The 27,857-nt window shown below is 41.7% G+C and overlaps 1 protein-coding gene across 2 annotated transcripts in view; it reads right to left on the minus strand.

Moving 5' to 3' along the window:
- LOC122552723 (tetratricopeptide repeat protein 7A-like) overlaps window positions 1-27,857 on the minus strand; it is a 417,993-nt gene that overhangs the window by 151,196 nt on the left and 238,940 nt on the right. For both annotated transcript variants that reach the window (XM_087991260.1, XM_043695623.2), the window contains exons 16-18: window positions 26,360-26,473; window positions 16,757-16,887; window positions 4,707-4,841 (exon numbers count right to left, since the gene is read on the minus strand). In XM_087991260.1, the coding sequence (XP_087847386.1) occupies window positions 4,707-4,841; window positions 16,757-16,887; window positions 26,360-26,473 (380 nt within the window). The remainder of the gene's footprint in view (window positions 1-4,706; window positions 4,842-16,756; window positions 16,888-26,359; window positions 26,474-27,857) is intronic.

Consider the following 27,857-nt stretch of genomic DNA (forward strand, 5'->3'; position numbering starts at 1 on the left):
CATGGAAGCACATATATCCCATGAAAATGTTTCTGTCCATTAACTGGGAGCAGTTTTAATCAATTACATAAGGGGGGGAAAAACATTGCACCACCACTGAGGAAGAAACATTGAGAAAGTGGATGAGGGTTCAATTGATTGTCCAACCAGATGAGTCAAAGTTTTTCTGAGGTGCAAGTGTCCATGTAAATGCAGAGTTGATAGGGATTTTTCAAATTCCTAATGCACCGATATCCAAATTTTGTCTTTTATTACAAACCTCTCCAAGGCCTGTCAACAGTGAAGTTGTGATCCAGGCCACAGAAACAACAAGGAGTTTACACTGGGAGTTAGTCACCTGCCCTGTGTGAGGGGGGGAAGGGATTATCCATTTTGCCCAGCCACAGAAGAGTTCATGCTGGGCAAGACTGTTCACCAAACCGTGTGTGGGTAGGGATGCATTTGTTCATCTGTCCTCTTTGCTCAACAGCTTGTTCACACTGATAAGAGACCATTTAAATGCTGTTAACTGTGAGAAGACTTTTAGGGGCATTCTTCTGAGGAGGAGTCATACCAGACTTGAAACATTAACTTTGGTTTTCTCTCTGCAAGTGCTAGCAAAACCTGCTAGGTTTCTCCAGCATTTTGTGCTTGTGTTTTAGAAGGTGATTGTTACTATCACAATATCTGTATCCTAATAATTACAAGCCATGCCTTTGTAACTTTAGTTATCTCATGCCCTTTGGGAGGGGGATGAAGGTGAGTCCTTTGCTGAGGACTGATCATTCGTCCTTAGTGAGGGGGAGGTCTGGGGGGATGGTGAAAACCTGGCAGGGCTAGGAGCTGGGACCTGACTTAGATGTGGAGCTGGGAGTGGGGGCGGAGCCTGTAACTGGAGTGGGTGTGATGGTGGGGGAATGGGGGTAGAATCATGAACAGGGGTGGTGTTCCCCTCATGGTTCTGGGGGGCAGGGATGGTGACAGTGGAATCTGCGGGGGACGTGTCAGCAGAACGCAGGTGAGTGGCGTTGGTGGGGACGGAAGTGGTGGCAAACACGGCAGTGGGGGGGTCGGAAGTCACTGAGTGTGTGACATCAGTGATGATGTGAGGGGCGGAAGTGATATCATGTGTGGTGCATGAGGAATTGTGAGGGGCAGAAGTGGCTGTGGAAGCGGCCATGATGGGGGCGGAAGTGACATCATCGATCACCATGGGGATGGTAGCTGCACCAGCCGCATGGCTAATGGTGTCCGAGCAGTTCCAGAGGCCAGGGGAATCTTCTGGAATGTTTGAAGAGCGCTGGTTATGGAGTTGGGTACCTCCATAGCTACCTGGACTACACCTCCTCCCACCCTACCTCCTGTAAAATCGCTATCCCTTATTCCTACCTCCTCCACCTCATCTGCTCCCAAGAGGGTCAATTCCATCACAGAACTTGTGAGATGGCTTCCTTCTTCAAAGACTGCAATTTCCCCTCCCACATGGTTGATGATGCCCTCCAGCACATCTCATTCACTTCTTGTACCTCTGCCCTCAAACCCCACCCCTCCAACCGCAACAAAGACAGAGCCCCCTGGTCCTCACCTTCCACCCCACCAATCTCTGGATACACTGCATCATCCTCCACCATTTCTGTCACCTACAAAACAGACCCCACCACCTGGGATATTAGATTAGATTAGATTACTTACAGTATGGAAACAGGCCCTTCGGCCCAACAAGTCCACACCGCCCCGCCGAAGCGTAACCCACCCATACCCCTACATTTACCCCTTACCTAACACTATGGACAATTTAGCATGGCCAATTCACCTGACCTGCACATCTTTGGACTGTGGGAGGAAACCGGAGCACCCGGAGGAAACCCACGCAGACACGGGGAGAATGTGCAAACTCCACACAGTCAGTCGTCTGAGGCGGGAATTGAACCCGGGTCTCTGGCGCTGTGAGGCAGCAGTGCTAACCACTGTGCCACCGTGCCGCCCACAATATATTTCCCTCCACACCACAACCCGCGTTCTGTAAAAACCATTTCTTCCGCGACTCTGTCAGGCCCACACCCCCCCGCCCCCCCAACCAACCCTCCTTTCCCAGCGCCTTCCCCTACCACCGTAAGAATTACAAAACCTGTTCCCACACCTCCCCACTTACCTCCGTCCAAGGCCCCAAAGAAACCTTCTATATCTGTCTGAGATTTATCTGAACTACCACACACATCATCTACTGTGTCTGCTCCTCTACATTGTGGAGACAGGACACCTATGGTAGAACATTTCAGAGAACATCTCTGGGGCACATGCACGAAACAACCCTACTACCCTGTGGCCGAATATCAACTCCCCCTCCCACTCGACCAAGGACATGCATGTCCTGGGCCTTCTCCATTGCCAAATCCTTACCACCCGACACCTGGAGGAAGAACACCTCATCTTCTGCCTTTGGACCCTCCAACAACGTGGGATCAACGTGGATTTCACCAGTTTCCTCATTTGCTCTTCTCCAACCTTATCCCAGATCCAACCTTGCAACTCAGCATCACCATCTTGACCTGTCCATCTTCCTTCCCACCTATCTGCTCCACCTTCCTCTCCAACTGATCACCTTCATCTATCTATCACATTCTCAGCTACCATACCCCCAGTGCCACCCCCCTCCCATTTATTTCTCAGCCCCTTTGGTCAACAAGACTCTTTCCTGATGAAGGGCTTATGCTCAAAATGTTGATTCTCTTGCTCCTTGGATGCTGCTTGACTGGCTGTGCTTTACCAGCATCACACTCTCAACTCGGCTAACAAATGGCCAATATATAAAGGTTACTTTAAGATGAACGTTGTTAATATTTTTAAAAACCCCATATAGTTCACTAGTGTCTGCAGGCAAAGAAATCTGCCCTCCTTACCTGACCTGGCTTGTGCGTGACTCCAAACCACATTGCAATGTGGATGATTCTTCATTGCCCTCTGAAATGGGCAACCAAGCCATCTGGTTCAAGGCAACTAGGAATGAGCAATAATACCAGTCTTGCCAGCAATGTTCATTTAGCAAGCATGAATAAAGACAAAAAAACTACACATTCAAAAGCCCAACTGTCTCGTATTTGGTCCTGCATTCTGGTCAACGGTGCTGTCACCTCCAAGTTTGATGCCCTGTCCCCATTAACAAACAAAATTACTCTCTCTCACCTTCGCTGTTCCTCTGGTATAGCCCTCCTCTCTGCTTTTTAAAGTTCATGGATTGCTGGTGTGTGAATATGATTGTTAACTGGTTTAGCCATTCACTGTCAGTTCTGACTTGACTACCTAATATACTGCATTCACCTGTAAAAACTGTTCAATATTCCAGGATCATATTGAACTGTAACCATAACTTGTCACCAAGATATTCTTGCAAACTACCATTCCATTTCTGACTTTATATTCCTCACCAAAGTCCTTGAACATGCTACCACTTCCCAAATATGTTTCTTCTAGACCTACATTCAGATTTCCAAACCTGACAGTATCCTAACAGATTTTATAAAAATCACAGACAACTTGCTTTGTAAACTAAACCTTCTCATTCTTCCCATCTTGGCCGCAGGCTCAGATATAGATGACTACATCATCCTCCTCCAAAGTCTCTCCAGTTGGTGGGCTGGTGGGCTGGTGTCTGGGCGGGCAGGCGGGCGAGGGGCGGGGAGGGGAGGGGGGGGAGGGAGTGGGAATAATACTTGCCATTCTTATCTATTCATTCATAGCCAGTGAATCACCTGCTATAACTTTGCTACCCACCCCTCAAAGAGCTACTATTCTTGAACTCTTCTCTCTCATCCACATGCTCCTCCTGGGCTATATCATCTATATCAGTTTCCATATGACACTGCACTATATTATCACCACCTCTCTTGCATTTAGAAAACAATCAACAAGGGAATCATAATCGCCAGGCTCTAACTAATCAATCCTTTAATAATCAAAATTCCTAATCTTGCTGAATTTGTTGAATGTTTCGGGATGAGTTAATAGAAAAATGAAAATAGGAGAATACATGAAGCACTCAAATTGGCACAGCAGTTCCTCTTATAAATGGTTAGATTATGCCAGTTTCTGTTTTCAGATTAAAACCCATTTTAAAATGTAGTTTATAGGAATGCAAAACAAAATTATTCAGGAAAGTGATTGCTAATCCTTGATCCATCAGGTTTTCCAAGACTTACTTTAATATCTAAACAGTTTACAGTTGAAGGTTTTCTTAGCCACTAACACTTATCAAAGATGATAAACCAACTGACAAAGCTGTCAAACATCTGCAGAGGAGATGTTCTTAACTACCCTGACTCTTAAGTTTGTTCATTTTGCTAACTCTTTTATATCAACTCAAAAACAGACTCACTGGAAATTAGACATGGCAAGAAAGAACTTGAATCATAGATGTTATTGCAATTATGACTCAGATGCAGAAAGGATGATTTACAATATTTTGCTTTTTGTATCAATCTACTAATGGGACAAGTTACTAAGGTTCCAAGGCAGCAAAAACGCAAATGACAACTCCTTTGTTGGAATATAATGTAATCCATATTGTTAAATATTGTACTATTAATAGCTTGTTAAATAGTTACTTTTCATAACTTCAAGAATCTCTAAAGTGCTTTCCAGTCAATAAAGTACCATTGCAATATAGAAAGCTATAATATTCAGTAGTTTCCAAACATGTGCTACACCAAACGAAACTTCTACACACATACCTGCTTGCAGCCATATCTGCTCCAGAATAATGGTCAGTTGCTTGGGGGCATGTTTCACAGCAGTGCTCTGTGCAGATATTTCAGACATGGCCAGTTCCATTCGGGAAGCAGCAATTGATGGGACACGCAGAGAACCTGAAAGAAAAATTACGAATTTGTTAAGAGTATTTATTTTTAAGGAGCAACAAAGAATTTGAAATGCAATAAACTCCCTAACCTAAACTACAGAATTGAGATGCAGAGAGATCTATATATTCTAATACATGAGTTACAAAAAAATTAGTACACAAGTCCAGCTAATAATTAAAGCAGGTAATGAAATGCTATCCTTTATTGTGAAAAGAGTCAAACATAAAAATAAAGATATTATACAGGGCATTAGAAATACCACATCTTTAATACTGTGGGCAGATTTGGTCTCCTTATTTAAGGAATGGTGTAATGTTTTGGAGGTGGTTTACTAGATTCATACATGGATAAGCAGGTCGTTTTATGAGGAAAGGTGGAACAGACTAGGCTTGTTTTCACTGGAGTCCAGAAGAATGTGGGTTGATTTAATTGAAGTACATGAAAATATTGAGTTGTCTTGACGAGGTAGATGTGGAAATGATGTTTCTCTCTTGTGGGAGAGTTCAGAAATAAGGGGGTTTTAAAATTAGGGGGTTGCTTTTAAGGTAGAGATGAGAGTTCTTTTTCCTCAGAGGGTTGTGAAATTTTGGAACTCTTCACATTGGAAGAATCAAGAGGCAAGGTTATTGAATATGGTTAAGGCAGAACTAGACTGATTCTGTCACCTAACAAAAAAATCTAATGTTATTAGGGAGTAGATGGCAATGTAGAATTCAAAACACAGCATCTTGTTGAATACTGGAGCAGTGGTACGGGGTCACATAACTTATATCTGCTCCTAGTTTGTGAATTTGGATAGCTTCCTCTGACATTAAACTTATTCTTCTGACTAAATTGTTCAGCATTCTATTTGCTTCATTAATTGTTGCTTTAGTGATTGGACATATTGCAGATTGAATTAATTTAAATCTTTAAAAGGTCTACTATATTCTTAGAGATAAAATCAGATTCTCTCACTTCAGAAATTGTAATTGACAGAGCTTCAGGAGCAAGTTGTAATGTACTTCACATTCTAATAACTATTCACAGGATTTAAGTTCTAATCGTTCCCTTTGTGATTTAAATATTTTTAGATCTCTACCCTGTGGCACTAATTCACTAATCTGCAGGGAAACCTTTCATTATCTGGCCTTGATAATTTTGAAAATTTCTATTAAATCTAATCTTACATTTTTTTGTTCTAAAGATGACTGATCAACTTTAAAAGAATGATTCAACTTTTCATCCATGCAACACCCTAATTATGATGTGTATGGCTTTCTCCATTGTTCCAGTATCCTGTCTATAAAGAACTGCCCAAAACAACATATGTACAGATGAATCATCACTGTTTTTGTTTTTAATATTTTCATAATATCAAATTTGATATTATTTATGTCAAGGACCTACTAGAGAATAATGCTCTTGGATGTTACAGTCAGGAGAAAGTCAGAACTACTTATATAATGTTCTTATGTAATTCCTATTATTCATGACCAGTTGCCATTAGTTCCAGTAAATTACCGCAAAGTATCCAAACAATAGCTCTTTGACTATGTTTGGTGAATTCACATACATGTAATGGCCTGGGGGATTTTGTTTCCAAGGCAGGCATACAGAGCCAGGATATCTCCCAGCCTCAGGGAAAAAAATGCTCCAAATGGTGGGATAGAATAAAGCACACTGAATCTAGCTTGGAGACTGTCAAAAGGGGCTGCCAACCATTGAGGTGAGCTGTTAAAAAGGCCCAGTTCTCTCCACCTCAGTTCTCTCCAACCTGGTCCAGTATTTTGACCCAGTAACACTGAAAGCACAGCAATATAATTCCCATTCAGGATGGTGTGGTTGGAATGAATTTGCTATTGTTGTTTCTGGTGCCAGGTCAATGCTGGATGGTCTATCCAGTTTCACTCCGTTTTTAAAAAAAAGACGTTTTAGCAGTTTAATACTAGGCCATTTCAGAGGGCTGTTCCGAGTCAACCACATTACTGTGGGTCGAGTCACACGACTGAATTCCTCCACTAACCGACATGAGTGAACCAGATTTTTTTTTGTTAACAATCAGTTGATAATGGTTTCGTGGTCATTGTTAAACTATTTTAATTCCAGATCTTTTTAAAATTTTCAAAGTCCCCCACGGTGAAATTTGAATCTGGATCACCTGTATTACTCAAATCTCTGGATTACTAGCCCAGCAACAATATCACTATGCCACCACTATAAGACATAGGAGTGTAAGTAGGGCCATTCGGCCCATCGAGTCCACTCTGCTATTCAATCATGGCTGATGGGCATTTCAAGGAGAAAGAGAGGACTGCAGATGCTGGAGATCAGAGCTGAAAATGTGTTGCTGGAAAAACGCAGCAGGTCAGGCAGCATCCAAGGAGCAGGAGAATCGACGTTTCGGGCATGAGCCCTTGGATGCTGCCTGACCTGCTGCACTTTTCCAGCAACACATTTTCAGCTCTGATGGGCATTTCAACTCCACATACCTGCATTCTCCCCAGAGCTCTTAATTCCTTGCGAGATTAAGAATTTATCAATCTCTGCCTTGAAGACAGTTAATGAATTCCACAGGCCCAACACTCACTGGCTGAAGAAATGTCTCCTCATTTCCATTCTAAATTGACCCCCTCTAATTCTAAGTCTGTGCCCATGGGTCCTAGTCTCCCTGCCTAACGGGAACAAATTCCTAGCATCCACCCTTTCTAAGCCATGCATTATCTTGTAAGTTTCTATTAGATCTCCCCTCAAACTTCTAAACTTTAATGAACACAATCCCAGGATTTTCAGCCATTCATCATATGTTAGGTATATCATTCCAAGGATGATCCGTGTGAATCTCTGCTGGACATGTTCCAGTGCCAGTATGTCCTTCCTGAGGTGAGGGGCCCAGAATTGGACATAGCATTCTAAATGGGGCCTAACTAGAGTTGTACAAAGTCTCAGTAGCACATCGCTGCTTTTATATTCCAACCCTCAAGATAAATGGCAACATTACATTTGCTTTCTAAACCACGGACTCAACCTGCAAGTCAACCTTTAGAGAATCATGGACTAGCACTCCCAGATCCCTTTGTACTTTGGCTTTATGAATTTTCTCACCATTTAGAAAATAGTCCATGCCTGTATTCTTTTTTCCAAAGTGCAAGACCTCGCATTTGCTCACATTGAATTTCATCAGCCATTTCTTTGACCACTCTCCTAAACTGTCCACATCTTTCTGCAGCCTCTCCAGCTCCTCAGAACTACCTGCCTCTCCACCTAACTTTGGTATACTTCGCCAAAATGCCCGCAGTCCCCTCATCCAGATCATTAATATATGAAGTAAACAGCTGCGGCCCCAACACTGAACCCTGCAGGACACCATTCGTCAGTAGCTGTCAATCCAAAAAGGGACCTTTTATTTCAACTCTCTGCCTTTTGTCAGACAACCAATCCTCAATCCATGCCAATAACTCACCTCGAACACCATGGGTCTTGCCTTACTCAGCACCTTATCAAAGACCTTTTGGAAGTCTAGATAGATAATATCCACTGGGTTTCTCTGGTCTAACCTACTTGTTACCTCTTCAAAGAATTCTAACAGGTTTTCAGGTATGCCCTCCCCTTACTAAATCCATGGTGACTTGTTCTAATCTGACACTGTACTTCCAAGAATTTAGAAATCTCATCCTTAACAATGGATTTTAGAATTTTACGTATAACCAAGGTTAGGCAAATCGCTCTATAATTTTCCATCTTTTGTCTTGATCCTTTCGTGAACAAGGGGGTTAAAACAGTGACTTTCCCTGGCTCCAGTGATTTTTGAAAAATGACAACCAATGCCTCTGCTATTTCTTCAGCCACCTCCCTCAGAACTCTTGGATGTAGCCCATCCAGGCCAGGAGATTTAGCAATTTTTACACCTTTTAGCTTTTCTAGCACTTTGTCTTTTGTAGTGGCTATCTTACTCAACTATTCCCCTTGCCTCTACTTAATTGTTGGGATATTACTCATGTCTTCCACTGTGAAGACTGACACAAAGTACTTACTGAGTTCTTCAGCTATTTCCTTATCTCCCATCACTTGCCTTCCTGCACCAATTTGGCCCAATTTCTACTTTTGCCTCGTTTGTTTCTTATGTATTGAAAGAAACTTCTACTATCATTTCTAATATTGCTTGCTAGCCTACCTTCATATTTGATCCTCTCCTTCCTTATTTCTCTCTTTGTTATCCTCTGTTTGCTTTTGTAGTATTCCCAGCATCTGATTTCCCAGTGTTCTTGGCCACTTTATAGTCTCTCTTTTTTTTATGATACATTTCCTGACTTCCTTTATCAACCATGGCTGTCTAAGCACCACCCCCACCCTTCGGATAATCTTTCTTTTCTTTGGGATGAACCTCTGTACTGTGTCCTCAATTACACGCAGAAACTCCTGCCATTATTGCTCTACTGTCTTCCCCACTAGGCTCTGCTTCCAGTTAATTTTCATCAGTTCCTCTCTCATGCCCTTGTAATTACCTTTATTTAACTGTAACACCATTACATGCGATTTTGCCTTCTCTCTTTCAAACTGCAGACTGAACTCTACCATATTATGATCGCTGCCTCCGAAGTGTTCCCTTACTTTAAGATCTTTTATAAATCTGGCTCATTACATAGCATTAAGTCCAGAATAGCCTGCTCTCTTGTGGGCTTCATCACAAACTGTTCCAAAAAGCCATCCTGTAAGCATTCCATGAATTCCCTTTTTTTGGATCCACTGGCAACCTTATCCACCTACTGCAATTGCATATTAAAGACCCCATAATCACCCGTGACCTTGCCTTTCTGATATGCCCTTTCCATTTCCTGGTACATCTTGGGCCCTGATCCTGACCACTGTTAGGAGGTCTGTACATAACTCCCATTATGGTTTTTTCGCCTTTGTGATTCCCCAACTCCACCCACACAGACTCCACATCATCTGACCCTGTGTCATTCAATGCCATAGGTCTAATTTCATTCTTAACTAACAAGGCAACCCCGCCCCCTTTCCCCACCTCCCTGTCTTTTCGATAAGTTGTAAATTCTTGGATGTTTAACTGCCAGTCCTGAGCCTCCTGCAACCAAGTCTGTGATGCCTACTGCATGCTAATCATTCATGATGATTTGTGCTTTTAATTCATCTACTTGGTTAAGAATACTACAAGCATTCAGGTAAAGCACCTTAATACTAATTTTCTTATCCTCATGATTTCCATCATCTCCAGTAATGTGTCCTAAGTTATCCTTCCTTTTTGCTTCATTCCTAGTCTGCCTTGAACTTAAACCCTGCACACATGCTAACTTGCTGCTTATCTTTCTACTTGACTCCATATTCCCTGTTGCTTTCCTTTTCCTTTCCCCTGACTCACAGTTAAGTCCTACTGACCATCCTATTTATCCTTTTTGCCAGAACACTGGATCCAGGTCGGTTCAGGTGGAGACAGTTCCATCTGTACAGATCGCCCCGGTTCCAAAACTGATGCCAATGTCCCATGAAATGGAATCCCTCTTTCCCACACCAATCTCTTAGCCACGTGTTTAATTCCCTAATTTTCTTATCCCTATGCCAATTTGCACGTGGCTTGGGCAGTAATCCCTCGGGATTATGACCCTCGAGGACCTGTTCTTCAATTTCCTTCCTAGTGCTTGATACTCCCCAAACAAGTCCTCCTTCCTAGCCTTGCCTATGTTGTTTGTGCCATCGTGGACTACAACAACTGGATTTTCTCTCTACTGATCCAATATCCTTTCAAGCCAGTTGGAGATGTCCTGCACTCTGGCACCACGCCATGCGGAACTCCCATCAGGCTCACAAAGGATACTATCTGTTCCCCTCCCAATCATAGAATCGCAGATAACAACTATTTGTCTCTTTGCTTCCTGCTCTTGAATGACTTTCTGCACCATGGTCAGCTGGCTCATCCTGTCCACAGCCCTTTTCCTCATCCATACAGGGAGCAAAAAATCTCATACCTGTTGGACAAGGTCAAGGTCTGAGGCTCCTCCACTCCTGAACTCAGAATCCTCCTACCTGCCTCACTTACAGTCACATCCTGTTGTTCCTGATCACTAACTGAATTTGAATTACTTAATCTACCAGATATCTACCGCATCTCCTCTACTTTCTTTTAAAAATAGTATTCACTTTAACACAATTGAGAACTAAAACAAATTAAATGCAAATTAACAGAATGAAATATTTCAAAATATTTCCAAGAAAAAAAATTTTAAATAATGGATGTTCTACTCAATCATATACACTCGCATCACTCGCCACACAAAACATACGCAGTCTCAGCCTTTTCAACTCAATCACATTCCAGACACATTCACTGTCAGGCATATTCCATCAGTGTTCCCTAGATACAGTTTGTGCTGACAAGCCGCATGTTTATGAATGCTCTGTCACATGAATCACATTGGTTCTGATCACGCAGCTTTCCAGACTTCCTTTTCAACTGACCAGCCAAGAATGTGCTGTTCATGATCTGGTTCTCTGATCCAAACCCTTAGCTCCTTCCCAAGCCTGTGTCGTTTGAACCACTTTATTGGATTCGGTCCCTTTTAGTGCATTGCTCTTCCAAGTGTTTCTTGAATTCTTTTCCTTCTTACCGTCAAACAGACACCTGACTTTTTCATAGAGTGTTTGTGATTTTCTTCACATAAATGCGCTGTTGCTCTTTCTGTGCTGTCTACTTTCTCTTTATAACTACACCTATGTACTGTTTCCTGCCTGTAGCTCCTCTTTGTTCTTCATCAATAGCTTGTTTGTCTGTGTGTTCAGTGATATGCCTTTTGTCTAAGCTTGGTATTAGATCCAAGTTAAAGGTAACAAGGATCAATATTTCTCATTATATAACAAAATTAATATTGAGCCCTTTAATATTGATGTAAACGCTTAAAAGTTCCTTTCAGTCATTTTTAAAACAATTAGAGATTCCAAAAATATTTAAAAGAAACTATAAGTTTTCTTTAAAGTACTGTTTCCAAATCTAAGGTTGTCAAAACACACACGAACATGATTAGGGATCCCTACAAAATGAGTTCCTGAGTTGTGATATTCCTGTTGTGATTGAAGTCCTAATTCACTTTATCTGTGAATAAACTAATGGAATGGATTCTACAGGGCACCTGGTCCCTACATCATCTCCCCAACAACTCCATATAACAAAGACGTCAAAGGTTAAGTTCTCTCTCAATGTTGGCGGCTGCCATGTGGTTATTTAGTTTTGGGAGCAAGATCAATTACTTTGAGGCTGGACTTCCAACCCTTTCTCAGGAGGATGTACTGCCTACAGAGTTACTGGCCAATCAGATGGTGGTGCTATTATGGCAGACCAATGTGAAAAAGCCTAAATAAATATGTGATCAGGGGTCCATCTGAGCAGAGAGAGGAGGTAGACAGAAGACTCAATTCAAGAATCTCGGGAGGGAGGTGTGGGAATTAACTTAGAAGGCAGGCCCTGATCTGGCCAGGGGCCCCACAAAGGAAATTTCCTCAGCTTGTCTGATATCCTATTTTCTGATAAACAGATTATCTGGCTGTTAATTTCTAATTTTTCTTAAAATCAAAGATAGTTTTACCAAATCACAAATGTATCAAATTAACTCCTGTTTGCTGTGTTGTAAATTTCAAACTAACTGATTTCATTTAATATACAGAACAGATGGTCAGATATGAACAATCTTGAATGATCTCAACACGGTTTTACAGATGAGAGAAACCTGGCATGGCATTCTCTCATTAGCAATGCATCTCTTGGCCATCTGTTAATATACAAGATATTTTGTTTCTCCTATCCATTAGTATTACAGGTGAACAAAGTACAAATAAAGTTACCATGAACAATGATGTCACTGCAATGTAACAGCCCAATATGTACATGATATTGTGGATGGAAGAGAACCAAAAGACAATCCGCAGGGCCTTAAAAGTACACGGTACAGGATTGCAAATAAACTATCACAAATTTATAATAAACCAGAGTGAATCGCTCAGATTGAATTCAATGTTTCAGTTATGCCAACAGTTAAGCACATTGCAAATGCAGTTTTGGCACATTCACTTTGACTCAAGTTTCAGCTGGGTAAATTACAGCATGCCTATCTTCTTTATTTCCTGTTATGATGCTGACTCAAAAATGTACTTGTATAAGAGCACTTATTAAATTACTCTTGACTATGTATGTCTTCTCCCTCATAATAATGAGCACAACTTTACTTTCTATACATGGACCCTTCCCAAATTCAGCCTTTCTTACTGGAGTCTGAGTTCTTGAGCTCAATTGTGTAATGTGAGAATATTTCTCTTTTGCTAAAATGATTATTTTGGCCATGAATATTTAGCCCAAATCTGCCAGATCTTCAGATGGCATTACTCGAAGCCCAGAGCCCATGGGCTCGTGCCTTTGCAGTCAATTCCACTTCAATGTTGTGGACCTTTTGTGAAGTGGATTGTAAGAGATGGCCAAGGATCAACAGAGAACTCTTATTCTTAGCCATTAATCAAATCACCAGTGTTTGCTCAGATGGGGCAACTGACTGGAGATCAATGTCTTCTTCTCCCCAAATTGATGCATGTGCATCAATATGCAGATTGCATTCCCGACATTATTTATAAATTTCTCAATGTGTAGAGTTTACTGAGTTCAATTCGTGAATCATTTCCAAATCTAGGATAAGAAAATGGCACAGATTATCACTCAGCTGAGCAAGTATTTCAGGTATTTGGAGCGAGATTTGCGTTTACATATTCCTGTGAGTAGAAGAGACAGAAGGTTGTGGGTCAGAGAAAAAGAGCAAAAAAAGTATAAAAAGTGCCACAAAAAAAAGGGGGAAGACTCTCCACTGGCCAATGTTTCAAGAACAGCCAAAGGAAAAGATGGCTTGCCAAGAGGACATGCTTTGGTAAAATGTAGGTACATGAGGCTGAGACAATAGGTCGGCCGTGGCAGTCAGGTTTGTGGATTTTGGGCAGGCGGTAGAAACGGGCGGTGCGGGGTTGTGGGACTATGAGGTTGGAGGCGGTGGATGGGAGATCCCCCGAGGTGATGAGATTCTGGATGGTCTGGGAGATGATGGTTTGGTGGTGGGAGGTGGGGTCATGGTCAAGGGGGCAGTAGGAGGAGGTGTCTGCGAGCTGGCATTTAGCCTCAGCGGTGTAAAGGTCGGTGTGCCAAACTACTACCGCGCCTCCCTTGTCTGCTGGTTTGATAGTGAGGTTGGGGTTGGAACGGAGGGAGTGAAGGGCTGCATGTTCCGAGGGTGAGCGGTTGGAGTGGGTGAGAGGGGTGGAGAAGTTGAGGCGGTTAATGTCGTGGCGGTAAAATGTACTCCAGCATTTGTTACAGTCATACAGCATGGAATTGACCCTTCGGTCCAACCAGTCCATGCCAACTACTATCCCAAACAAAACTAATTCCATCTGCCTGCTCCTGACCCCTACCCCTCTGAACCTTTCCTATTCATGCATTTATCTAAGTGTCGAACCACCACATCCTCAGGAAGTTCATTCCACGTGCGAAGCACCCTCTAAAACAATTGCCCATTGTCTTTTTTAAATTCGCTCTCTTCTCACCTTAAAAATATGCCATCTAATCTTGAAATTACCCCATCCTAGGGAAAAGACACCTATAACCCTATCTGTAAGGTCACACCTCAACATCCAATGCTCCATTAAAAAAAGTTCCAGCTTTACTTTATAATTCAAACCTTCCATATCCGGCAATATCCTAGCAAATTTCTCTGACCCCTCACAAGCGTAATAATATTTCTTACAGCAGGGTGACCAGAACTGGACACAGTACTCCGGAAGAGGTCTCACCAATGTCCTGTACAACCTCAATATTTCCTATATCTTGGCAGCCACCGCTCAAGAGACTACCAGTGAAGAAATTTAGTACCAAGTCAACTGAGCCAGCACTGCCTTCTCAAACTGTGACAAAAGTGCCTTTCACAACAAGACTTCCAGAAGTCAAAAGGTCCTGGTTCAAAGGGCCACTGTGTTGACCACCCTCTTCTGTTGAAGTGGAACTCTGGATGTCACACTAAGTCTTTCAAAGCATCCATCAGCAGTGCTGCTATCAAACTGTGGATATCGAATAGGAAGGCTACTGGATCAACAAGAGCATGCTCTATGAAGTTGTGCGTACCAGCATCGAAGCCTTGCTCCTAAAAGCCAACATGGATGGACGGGCCATTGCTACCTGATGCTGAAAAGTGCCGTCTGAGACAACTTTTCTTCTTCCAATTCTCTATTGGCCAATGTTTCAAGAACACCCAAAGGAAAAGATATAAGAGTACATTTAACGTTGCCCTAAAGTGCAGAGACATTGACATCACTGACCATGGAGGAGAAGGCTATCCACCACTTGGCATGTCACCTTAGGATCCATCGAGGCTCAAGCCACTGCAAGGCTCAGCAACATGACCATGAGGTGGAGCAGCAGCAGCAGAAGAATGCTAATCTACAACAGCAATTTCCATATCCCCTTGTAAAAACTGAGCTCCCAGCACAGGGAAAGGAAACTTGCAGTCCCCAAAATTAGGCTCCTCAATCATTAAGAAAGACCTAGTCTGACAGGCATCATCTTTGATTTCAAGGCAATGTTGATGACGAACAATCTGGTTATCTGTTAGTTGGCTGCTTACCAGCCATTTTCTTTCAGATGTAGGAGGTTACAAGTTCCAAACAGAATCAAAGAGGGGAGAAACTGAAGCAAGTAGGGGCAGCCTCTAATAGAAATGTAAATAAGCTTTGAAGCACAAACGTGGCAATCTGAAACAAAACTTGATAATTCAACAAACTCAAGTATTAAAACCAACAGATGAACCCCCGTAGATTTGGAATGCAGCAATTGTGCACTGTAATACTGTAAATAATATACATAATATTTGGTAAAGTGCTGTGTCTGAACCAAATTCATGTAAATAGTACCTCTTGTGAAATTGTATCACATGCTTCAATTTATAGTATCCTGCACAATTTGCCTTTTTCCACTTCAATGAATGTGCCAAAAGCTCACTTCCTGCATTATGCCTTAATGTTTTCATTACTGAAACATTTGGCTGCATGTTGTAGTAAAAATGGCAAAAATATCAGCCCTCACAATTAAGAAAAAGAGTGAATCAGACAGCAACTTCTAATGGCTGGCTGCAAATGCGCAATTAATCACAGGAAGTTGAAGTCTGAGTAGTTGTACTCTTCCAGAAATTTTGCTGTCCCAGTAATCACAGCAACAGAATTGCCATAAAACACATGAAATGTGAGACTGTTACTGTGGATCCATGTTAATAAATGTAACCAAAAAAAAAATAGGGCTTGTCCATTGCAGTGTAAGCATATTGTTAATTGCACAATAATTTTTCGTCCTCACTTAACCAACAGTTCTAGAATTAAAGAATAACTTTTACAAATGTGATCTTTTTTGGACATTTTAAAAAAAAATATTTTATCTCATGTCTTGATCATGATTTCTGTTGGAAATGTGTGACAACCCTTACATTCAAACACATTTCAAAATTCACTGTACAGAAGCAGACATCCAGAACAAGCTCTTGATTGGGACACCAGGGCTCATTTTAAACTACAAATCTGTAACACAACGGGACCAATTGTACTCAGGCTGAGAGATTTTGCTTCTTAATTAAATTTTGATTCTAATATCACAAAGCTGGAAATTGGGCTATTTAAAATCAAAAGAAGAGAAATTCTCAGACATTGTTTCATTCTTTGTGGGATTCACTCTTATTTTACTTTATTAAACCTTTTCAAGTCACTTTATTCAACAATAAATGTTAAAGCAATTTCAGCTAGCTTAATATCCACTATAAGCATGTATAAATACCCAGCTGAAGTATATCAGAAAAGCTTTCAAGTGTCTTTTAAATATATAATAAAGAATTAATCATAAAATCTCTCACTCTCTTTACCTGCATCAGCCTCATGAAAATCAGGAAAACTGAGATGAACAGTGTTTCGCTTTTCAGTTGCCGCACCCTCAACCAAACTACTCCGAACAGTGCTCTGTTTTTCAGTCATACTGCTTTCTTTGTCACAATCACTACAAAAAAAAGTGGACAGATTTAATCACAGGGCAATAATGGAAATTGTTTTTTGTTTTTAAGCCTTGTCTTTCTAAGACTGATTACTGCTTTTCCTGGTAGCTGCCAGTATCTTGCCCCCGTGACCATTCTTCACGTGAGTAACTGGATTCAATTCTGGAGGAGGAAGAGAGAATACCGCAAAAGAGCCTTGCACCAAATTCATTTATGTTCACCTGCTGGCTAAGTTTACTGGATAGCAATAGTTCACAATACTGCTTGCTAACTTTGCCTACTCCTAAGCTAGGCAATATCTGCTGAATAAATGCAAAGCAGGGATTGATCAGGAGTTTCACTTGCTATGAATGCCATGTAGTGCAGTTACTTGCCAAACCACCATGAAGCCAATTAACTCTAATTCAATAACTTTATTCAGTCACTACTCAACTGTTATTTCCTGCTTCCAAGTGGATGCATTGTTAATAACATGATCTATAAAGTGGGGAACAATACAACTGTCATTATTAAAGCTAATAAATATAGTATGATACACTTACACCTAACCTATATAAACACTGAGGCTACAAGAGCAGGTCAGATGCTGGAAATTCTACAACAAGTAAATTATATTCCAACTCCCCAAAGCCTGTTAACCAAAGATACAAGTGAAGAATATGATGGAACTCTCTCCCTTCGTAAATGCAGCTCTGACAAAGCTCAAGATGCTCAATACAATGTGATAACCTAACATTCTTTTGGGAAGGAAATCTGCTGTTTTTAACCAATCTGGCTTATTTGTAACTCAAATAATGCAGTTGACTCTTAACCACATATTGAAAATGGCGTGGCAAGCCAGTCAATTGAAGGGAAATTAGTGATGAGCAACAAATATTGGCTTTGCCAATGATGTCCACTTATCAAAGATGAAAGAACTCATCCAAGACAAAGCAGTCAGCTTGACTGGCACCCATTTATATTGTTCTCCAGCATCACCTCCTAGCTCTTAAACTCTATACCCCGACTAATAAAGACAAGTATTCTACATGCCTTCTTAATCACATTATCTACCGGTTTCACTACCTTAAGGGACTGGTAGATGTAAACAGAGATCCTTTGGTCCTTGGTGCTTCCCAGGGTCCAATTTGCTATGTCTCTCCTATTCACGTGCATCACTTCACACCTATTCGGACTGAATTGCATCTGACCAGCCCACCTGTATCCTCCTGTACTCTCAGGCTATCATCCTCACTATTTATCATCTTCGCCAATTTCATATCATCCATGAATTTACTGATCAATCCTCCTACACTCAACTCTAAATTCTTTATATATACCGTAAACTGATCCCTGCTGAACCCCAATGGACACAGGCTTCGAGAAACACCCCTCAATCATTATCCTCTGCTTCCTGCCACTTGGTCAATTCTGTTAACCAGTTTGCCAAATTTCCTTGACTCCCATGGGCTCCTACTTTTGTTATCAGTCTCCCAAGTGGAACCTTATCAAGAGCCTTGATGAAGTCCAAGTATACCATATCAAATGTATTGCCCTCATCTATCTACACACCTGGTTATGTCTTTGAAAAATTCCATCCAGTTGGGCAGGTATGACCTCCCTTTAACCAAAGGTATTTCTTGACTTTTCTTGATTAATCCCTGCCTCTCTAAGTGCAGATTAATTCTGTCTCAGTATTATTTCCAAAAGTTACCCCATAATGAAGGTTAGGTTGACTAGCCAATAATTTGCTGTTTCTCTTGCTCCCTTTTTGAATAATGGTACCACATTGGCTGTCACCCAATCCTCTGGCACCTCTCCTGCGGCCAGGGAGGAATTGAAAATTATTGCCATTTTTTCCCTTGCCTCACTCCACAGTTGGAGATACATTTCATGTGGCCCTGGAGATTTATCTACTTTTAAGGCTGTCAGACCACTCAGAACCTCCTCCATCTATGCTAACTTCTTTATGTTTATCAAAGCCATTCTCCCTGATTTCTATACCCACATTGTTGCTCTCACAAGTGAGTACTAAATATTCATATGTCCTCTGGACGCACAAATTACCACTGTGGTCCTTTATGGGCCCTGCTCTTTCTCTAATTACCTTTTATATCCTTATACAATATCTTAGGAGTTTCCTTTATTATTGCTACCATTATTCTTTCATGCTCCCTTTGTGCTCTCCTGATCTCGGAGTATCCCTTTGGACCTCTGGGGCTTCTCCTGTTTTGAGGCCCAGTCTTCTCAGACCTGCACTCAGTTTGCTTTGAGCATCAGCATCAGGACAAATGTTATGCTTCAGGGTGCCACTACACTGACAACTGTCAATATTGCAAGTGTAATACTGGAGGCTACTGATAGATTCATAATGATTATGGAGCAGAGAAACTATCACTTGGAGCCTGAAATCAACTCAAACCTCAAAAGCTACAGATGCTATGTCCAAGCTGAGTGCTTGAAACAGCAAAAAAAAAACTGACTTAAGACACATTTCATGTGGCCCTGGAGATTTATCTACTTTTAAGGCTGTCAGACCACTGCCTGGATCTACCAAGCCTGGATGTTCAATATTCTCATCTACAGTGGTGAGACCTGAACAATATACATTAGGCAAAAGAAAAAGCTGAATAGTGTCTTCCTTCACTGTCTCAGATGTATCTATAGCATATTTTGGATTCCACAAGTAGAGAAGTTTAAAAGCCTGTGCCTAAGTTAAAAATATTTTAAAAAGACAGTAACCTTTAGAAAATAAATATCTGTTACTGTCCCTGACATTGATAGAAGGTATCGGAAGGAACTGATGAGAAGACAGATAGTAAGATTCACAGTTTAAATTTGATAGCTATCCTTTTTATAGAGTCACAGAGTAACACAGCATGGAAATAGACCCTTCGTTCCATGCAGACCATGTGCCCAAACTAAACTGGCCCCACTTGCCTCCATTTGATCCATATCCCTCGAAACCTTTCCTGTTCATGTACTTAGCTAAATGCCTTTTAAAATACTTTAACTGTACCCACACCCACCACTTCCTTTGAAAGTTCATTCCACACACGAACCATTCCCTATGTAAAAAACTGCCCCCATGCCCTTTTTAAAACTTTCTCCTCTCACCTGAAAAATATGCCTTCTAGTTTTGAACTTCCTCACCGTGCAGAAAAGACCCTCGCCATTCATCTTATCTATGCCCCTCATGATTTTATAAACGTCTGAAGGTTACCCCTCAACCTCCTATGCTCCAATGAAAAATATCCCAGCCTATCCAGTCTCTCCTGATTCTAACCCTCCCATTCCCGGCGACATCCTAGTAAATCTTTTCTGAATCCTCTCTAATTTAATAATGTTCTTCTTATAGTAGGGTGACCAGAATTACACAGAGTACTCCAAAAGAAATCTAACCAATGTCCTGTACAACCTCAACATGACGTCCCAACGTATATACTCAAAGATCTGAACAATGGAGTCAAGCGTGCTAAACACTTCCTTAACAAACTGACCTGTGATGCAAATTTCAAAGAATTATATACCTAAATCCCAAGGCCTCTCTGTTCTATACCCCCACCCAGGACACTACCCTGCCCTTGCTTGTTTTACCAAAATGCAAGACCTCTCATTTATCCAGATTAAACTCTATCTGCCATTTCTCAGCCTATTGACCCAACTGATCAAGATCATTTTGTAATCTTCCATAACCTTTTTCACTGTCATTTGCAAACTTACTAACAACGCCTCCTATATTCTCATCCAAATCGCTGACAAACAGAAGTGGAACCAATACCAATCCCTGTGGAACACTGGTGCTCACAGGCTTCCAGTCTGAAAAACCTAGTGCCACTACACTCTGTCTCTGCTGTAAAGCCAATTTTGTATCCGATTGGCAAGCTCTCCCTGAATCCCATGTGACCTAACATTACTAATTAGAATACAATATAGAATATCCTTTTATTGTCATGTGTATTCAATAAAAATACAATGAAAAGTGTATACTGTCGCTGCACACAGGTGCCATTCACATTAACTTAGAGAAACCAATTTCTTCCTTCTCTGCTGCTACAGCATACCGGGCACCCAACCCACACCGCTCCACTGCTAGGGTCCCACTCCACATGGAAGTGAGAATCTGGCTCTAAGCTTCACAGACTGACTGACTGTCTCTGCAGCTCCGCTGCCTCTGAAGACGATACAACTGCTCTGGAGCCCGAAGCATTCTCCTGCCGTAAAGCTCTCAAAATCAGATATGTTTGAGAAAAAAAATGTAAAGGAAGAAAAAAGAAAGCGAGAAAAATGCAGACGAAGCCCAGTCGCAGGAGCTCATATGGCACAAAACGTCCCAACGCAATGTAGTCCCACCTGCCAGCAACTGGCCCAAATCCCTCCAAACCCTTCCTATTCATATACCCATCCAAATGCCTTTTAAATGTTGCAATTGTACCAGCCTCCACCATTTCCTCTGGCAACTCATTCCATACACATACTACCCTCTGTGTGGAAAAGTTTCCCCTCAGGTCTCTTTTATATCTTTCCCCTCTCACCCTAAACCTATACCCTCTAGTTCTGGACTCCTCCACTCCAGGGAAAATGACTTTGTCTATTTATCCTATCCATGCCCCTCATGATTTTATAAACCTCTATAAGGTCACCCCTCAGCCTCCGACACTCCAGGGAAAACAAGCCCAGCCTATTCAACCTCTCCCTATAGCTCAAATCCTCCAACCCTGGCAACATCCTTGTAAATCTTTTCTGAACCCTTTCAACTTTCACAACATCGTCCAAGAGGAGAGAGGCCAGAACTGCACGCAATATTCTAAAAGTGGCCAAACAAATGTCCTGTACAGCCGCAACATGACCTCCAAACCCGTGTACTCAATACATTGACCAATAAAAAGGAAAACATACCAACCTCCTTCTTCACTATCCTATCTACCTGCGACTCCACTTTCTAGGATCTATGAACCTGCAAATCAAGATCTCTTTGTTCAGCAACACTCCCTACAACCTTACCATTAAGTGTATAAGTTCTGCTAAGATTTGCTTTCCCAAAATGTAGCAGCTCGCATTTATCTAAATTAAACTCCATCTGCCACTTCTCAGCCCATTGGCCCATCTGATCAAGATCCCGTTGTAATCCGAGGTAACCTTCTTTGCTGTGCATTACACCTCCAATTTTGGTGTCATCTGTAAACTTACTAACTATACCTCTTATGCTTGTGACACTCCATTGGTCACAAGCCTCCAGTCTGAAAAAAACATCTCTCCACCACCACCCTCTGTCTTCTACCTTTGAGCCAATTCTGTATCCAAATGGCTAGTTCTCCCTGTATTCCATGAGATCTAACCTTGCTAATCAGTCTCTCACGGGGAACGTTGTCGAACGCCTTACTGAAGTACATATTGATCACATCCACCGCTCTGCCCTCATCAATCCTCTTTGTTACTTCTTCAAACAACTCAATCAAGTTTGAGAGACATGATTTCCCATGCACAAAGCCATGTTGACTATCCCTAATCAGTCCTTGCCTTTTGAAATATATGTACATGCTGTCCCTCAGGATTCCCCCAACAATTAGCCCACCACAGATGTCAGGCTCACTGGTCTATAGTTCCCTGGCTTGTCCTTACCACCTTTCTTAAATAATGGCATCATGTTAGCTAACCTCCAGTCTTCCAGTACCTCATTTGTGACCATCAATGGTACAAATATGTCAGCAAAGGGGCCTAGCAATCACTTCCTTAGCTTCCCACAGAGTTCTAGGGACACTTGATCAGATCCTGGGGATTTATCCACCTTTATGCATTTCAAGATATCCAGCAATTCCTCCTCTGTAAGATGGACATATTTGAAGATGTCACCATCTATTTCCCTACATTTTATACATTCCATGTCCTTTTCCACAGTAAACACTGATGCAAAACACTTGTTTAGTATCACCCCCATCTCCTGCAGTTCCACACAAAGGCTGCCTTGCTGATCTTTGAGAGGCCCTATTCTCTCCCTAGCTCCCCTTTTATTCTTAATGTAGTTGTAAAAACCTTTTGGATTCTACTTAATTCTATTTGCCAAAGCTATCTCATGTCCCCTTTTTGCCCTCCTGATTTCCCTCTTAAGTATACTCCTACTTCCTTTATACTCTTCTAAGGAATCACTTGATCTATCTTGTCTATACTTTCTTTTTCTTAACCAAATCCTCAACGTCTTTAGTCATCCAGCATTCCCTAAACCTACCAGTCTTTCCTTTCACCCTAATAGGAATATACTGTCTCCGGACTCCCGTTATTGCATTTCTGAAGGCTTCCCATTTTCCAGCCATTTCTTTACCTGCGAACATCTGCCCTCAGTCAGCTTTTGAAAGTTCTTGCCTAATACCGTCAAAATTAGCCTTCCTCCAATTTAGCATTTCAACTTTTAAATCGACCCATTACTATTTTAAAATTAATAGAATTATGGCCTCAAAGTGCTCCCCCACTGACAACTCAGTCACCTGCCCAGCCTTACTTCCCAAGAGTAGGTCAAGTTTTGCACTTTTCCTCGTCGGTACATCCACATACTGAATCAGAAAATTTTCTTGTACACACTCTTAAAAATCCTCTTTATCTAAACTTTTAATATTACAGCAGTCCCAGTCAATGTTTAGAAAGTTAAAATCTCCTACCATAACCACACTATTATTCTTACAGATAACTGAGAACTCCTTACAAACTTGTTTCTCAATTTTCTGCTGACTATTAGGGGGTCAATAATATAATCCCAATAAGGTGATCATCCCGTTCTTATTTCTCAGTTCCACCCAAATAACTTCTCTGGATATATTTCCGGGAATATCCTCCCTCAGCACAGCTATAATGCTATCCCTTATCAAAAACGCCACTCCCCCTCCTCTCTTGCCTCCCTTTCTGTCCTTCCTGTAGCATTTGTATCCTGGAACATTAAGCTGCCAGTCCTGCCCATCCCTGAGCCATGTTTCTGTAATTGCTATTATATCCTAGTCCATGTTCCTAACCATGTCCTAAGTTCATCTGCCTTCCCTGTTAGGCCCCTTGCATTGAAATAAATGCAGTTTAATTATCAGTTCTATTTTGTTCTCTGCTTTGTCCCTGCCTGCCCTGACTGTTTGACTCGCTTCTTTTATCAATTGTACCAGTCTCAGATTGATCTCTTTCCTCACTATCTCCCTGGGTCCCACTCCCCCACCTTACTAGTTTAAATCCTCCCGAGCAGCTCTCGCAAATTTCCCTGTCAGTATATTAGTCCCCTTCCAATTTAGGTGCAATCCGTCCTTCTTGTACAGGTCATTTCTACCCAGAAGAGATTCCAATGATCCAAAAATGTGAATCCTTCTCCCATACACCAGATCCTCAGCCATGTATTCATCTGCTCTATCCTCCTTTTCCTATCCTCACTAGCTCGAAGCACTGGGAGTAATCCAGATATTATTACTCTTGAGGATCTCCTTTTAAAATTCCTGCCTAACTCTTTACATTCTCCCTTCAGAATCTCATTCTTTTCCCTTCCTAGGTTGTTGGTTCCAATGTGTACAATGATCCTTCTCCCTCTTGAGAACATTCTGCACCCTCTCTGAGGTATCCTTGATCCTGGCACCAGGGAGGCAACACACCATTCTGATTTTTCGCAGCTGCCCACAGAAACATCTGTCTGTGCTACAGAATAGAGAGACCCCCAACACAATTGATCTCTTGGAACCCGACGTACCTCTCATTGCGTTAGAGTCAGTCTCGATACCAGAAACTTGGCTGTTCATGCTACATTCCCCTGAGAATCTATCACCCCCTACATTTCCAAAACAGCATACTTGTTTGAAATGGGGATAGCTACAGAAGACTCCTGCACTAACTGCCTACTTCTCTACGTGACTGTATCTGCAACTTTTCTCCCTTCCTATAACTGCCATCCATCACACCCCTTGTTTTTGTAAATTCCTCATTGCCTCTGTCTCTCCAACTGATCCATTTGATCTGATAGGATTTGCAACCAACAGCATTTGATTAGATTAGATTAGATTAGATTACTTACAGTGTGGAAACAGGCCCTTTGGCCCAACAAGTCCACACCGACCCGCCGAAGTGCAACCCACCCATTCCCCTACATTTACCCCTTTTACCTAACACTACGGGCAATTTAGCATTGCCAATTCACCTGACCTGCACATTTTTGGACCGTGGGAGGAAACTGGAGCACCCGGAGGAAACCCACGCAGCCAAGGGGAGAATGTGCAAACTCCACACAGTCAGTCGCCTGAGTCGGGAATTGAACCCGGGTCTCTGGCGCTGTGAGGCAGCAGTGCTAACCACTGTGCCACCGTGCCACCCGTGCAGGTTTCATCCTCAGTATCATGTGAATTCTCCTTAAACTCCCACATCCAACAAGAAGAGCATATCACTCGACGAAAGGCCATTTTTGCTTCTTCCAATCTATAGACCCAGAAAATAGCACTGTCTTATTCCCCTACAAGACACTGCTCCAGGCTCACTTAATACTTACGGCTTATATTTTTAAGTTTAATCAAGAGACATATCTGCCATGGTCAACTGGCAAAATAGACTTGATGGGCCAAATGGCCTAAATCTGCTCCGACATCTTATGGTCTTAGTCACTTACAAATAGAAAATAGATTAAAATTATAGTGCAGGCCCGTAACAAAAACATTGCATTTTCATCTATGATATTTTATTTCATTCCCCTCACCCCACTATTAGAGCAAACCTCCTGTTCACTTAAAGAAATATGGGTATTTAATACAAATCATTCCAGGAAGAGAGATTCAATGCTCCTGCACACATCAACATCCTACAAATAACAGTGATCTTTGAAAAGTTTATTAACTGGAAAATCTCACTTGCTTTCTCTCCAAATACACTGCCTGACCTGCAGAGTTCTTTTTTCCACTACTTTCTGTTTTCATTTCAGATTTCCAGCATTGAAGATAATTTGTTTTTCATGTGTTAAGTACATAGCTGCACTGTCTGTGTCATTTAAGTACCAGATTGAATGGCTGCTGAGAGAAAGTGAGGACTGCAGATGCTGGAGATCAGAGCTTAAAAATGTGTTGCTGGAAAAGCGCAGCAGGTCAGGCAGCATCAAAGGAACAGGTGAATCAACGTTTCGGGCATAAGCCCTTCTTCAGGAATCTTCAGAAACATCTGTCTGTGCCACAGAATAGAGAGACCCCCAACACAATTGATCTCTTGGAACCTGACGTACCTCTCATTGCGTTAGAGTCAGTCTCGAAACGTTGATTCTCCTGTTCCTTTGATGCTGCCTGACCTGCTGCGCTTTTCCAACAACACATTTTTAAGCTCTGGATGGCTGCTGACCTGCATACTCTATTTCACAACATATTTTAACAGAATGCTTTGTGTACAAAGTATTGTAATACATTTACAAACCATGTTATAATCTAGTAATTGAAGCAAAATCAATTTTAATGAAAAGACATCAGAGGTATAACTTTAATATGGAGTATTGGTAACAAGACCTACCTGAACTGTGCAGCGTGGGTTGTCTGCCACAAATTCAACATATTTCTGCAGGTTTCAAGAGCTTCCTCTGGTCCTGTATGAACTGCTTCAAGTTTGACTTTAGTGAAAAATAAACTAGAGAGAAAGAGCGAGACAAAGAGAGAAAGTCAAAGAAAAGTATGGAATTTTTAAATCGAATGTATCATCACCAACCATGTTTTTGTAATCAACCAAAGTCTGGGAGAACAGAAAAATACTGGAGACATATTTTTCCTTTTAAATTATGTCCAAGCAGAAAGAGGTGATACAGAGAGTTAGGTGCTGTCTATCTTTCAGAACAGAGTTCAAATCCTGCTCAAACTGCCATAATAAAATTCCCCTCTTTTATTTGCAAAATGATTGGACAAGGCATGAGCATACAGCTTCAAGTCATTAGCATCACACACAGCTTTATTCATTTAGATTATCTCATGATATCCCAAATTTTAGCCTAACCAAGACAAGTAACTCCTGGTTGAGATTGCAGTGATTCCAGTGTGAAATGTAATAATAGTCCATAGAAATAACACAACACATGCGCACACAAATGAATATCTCATTTAAACAAAGTATCACAACAGATATCAGGTCAAGAAAGTGTCAAAACATTTTAATCTGTACATAGTAAGCTGGAAAAGGTTTTTTTCACAAGATTGGAATACCCAAAGTTTGTGCGAAGATTTGTAGCTCGGGTGCTTGTTGCTGTGGTTCTGTTCGCCGAGCTGGAAGTTTTTGTTGCAAACGTTTCGTCCCCTGGCTAGGCGACATCATCAGTGCTTGGGAGCCTCCTGCGAAGCGCTTCTTTGATGTTTCCTCCGGTGTTTATAGTGGTCTGTCCCTGCCGCTTCCGGTTGTCAGTTTCAGCTGTCCGCTGTAGTGGTTGGTATATTGGGTCCAGGTCGATGTGTTTGTTGATGGAGTTTGTGGATGAATGCCATGCCTCTAGGAATTCCCTGGCTGTTCTCTGTCTGGCTTGCCCTATGATAGTAGTGTTGTCCCAGTCGAATTCATGTTGCTTGTTGTCTGCATGTGTGGCAGAACAGAAAACAGGACGCTGAACCTATCAACAAAGACGGCATACTTAAACTACTGGACTTGTGCCTCACAACACACTTCACATTCAACAACCAGATATATGAACAAATCAACGGAACACCCATGGGATCACCAATCTCGGGACTCATAGCAGAGGCAGTTATGCAAAGGTTAGAACAAACAGTCCTACCACAAATTCAACCCAAACTCTGGGTCAGATATGTCGATGACACGTTTGTAATCATTAAAAACATGGAAATAGAAAAAACACCCCGGATCATCAATGCCACACTCACAGGAATCCGATTCACGAGAGAAGAAGAAAAGGATAGCCAACTCCCATTCCTAGACGTGATGGTACAGAGAACACCGAACGGAGAATTCACTACAAGGGTATACATGAAAGCCACACACACAGACCAAGTCCTAAACTATGAAAGTAACC

This window comes from Chiloscyllium plagiosum, unplaced genomic scaffold (assembly GCF_037043375.1).
Source record: "Chiloscyllium plagiosum isolate Xiang-an unplaced genomic scaffold, Cpla_swu_hap1 HiC_scaffold_10, whole genome shotgun sequence".
Classification (NCBI taxonomy): Eukaryota; Metazoa; Chordata; class Chondrichthyes; order Orectolobiformes; family Hemiscylliidae; genus Chiloscyllium; species Chiloscyllium plagiosum.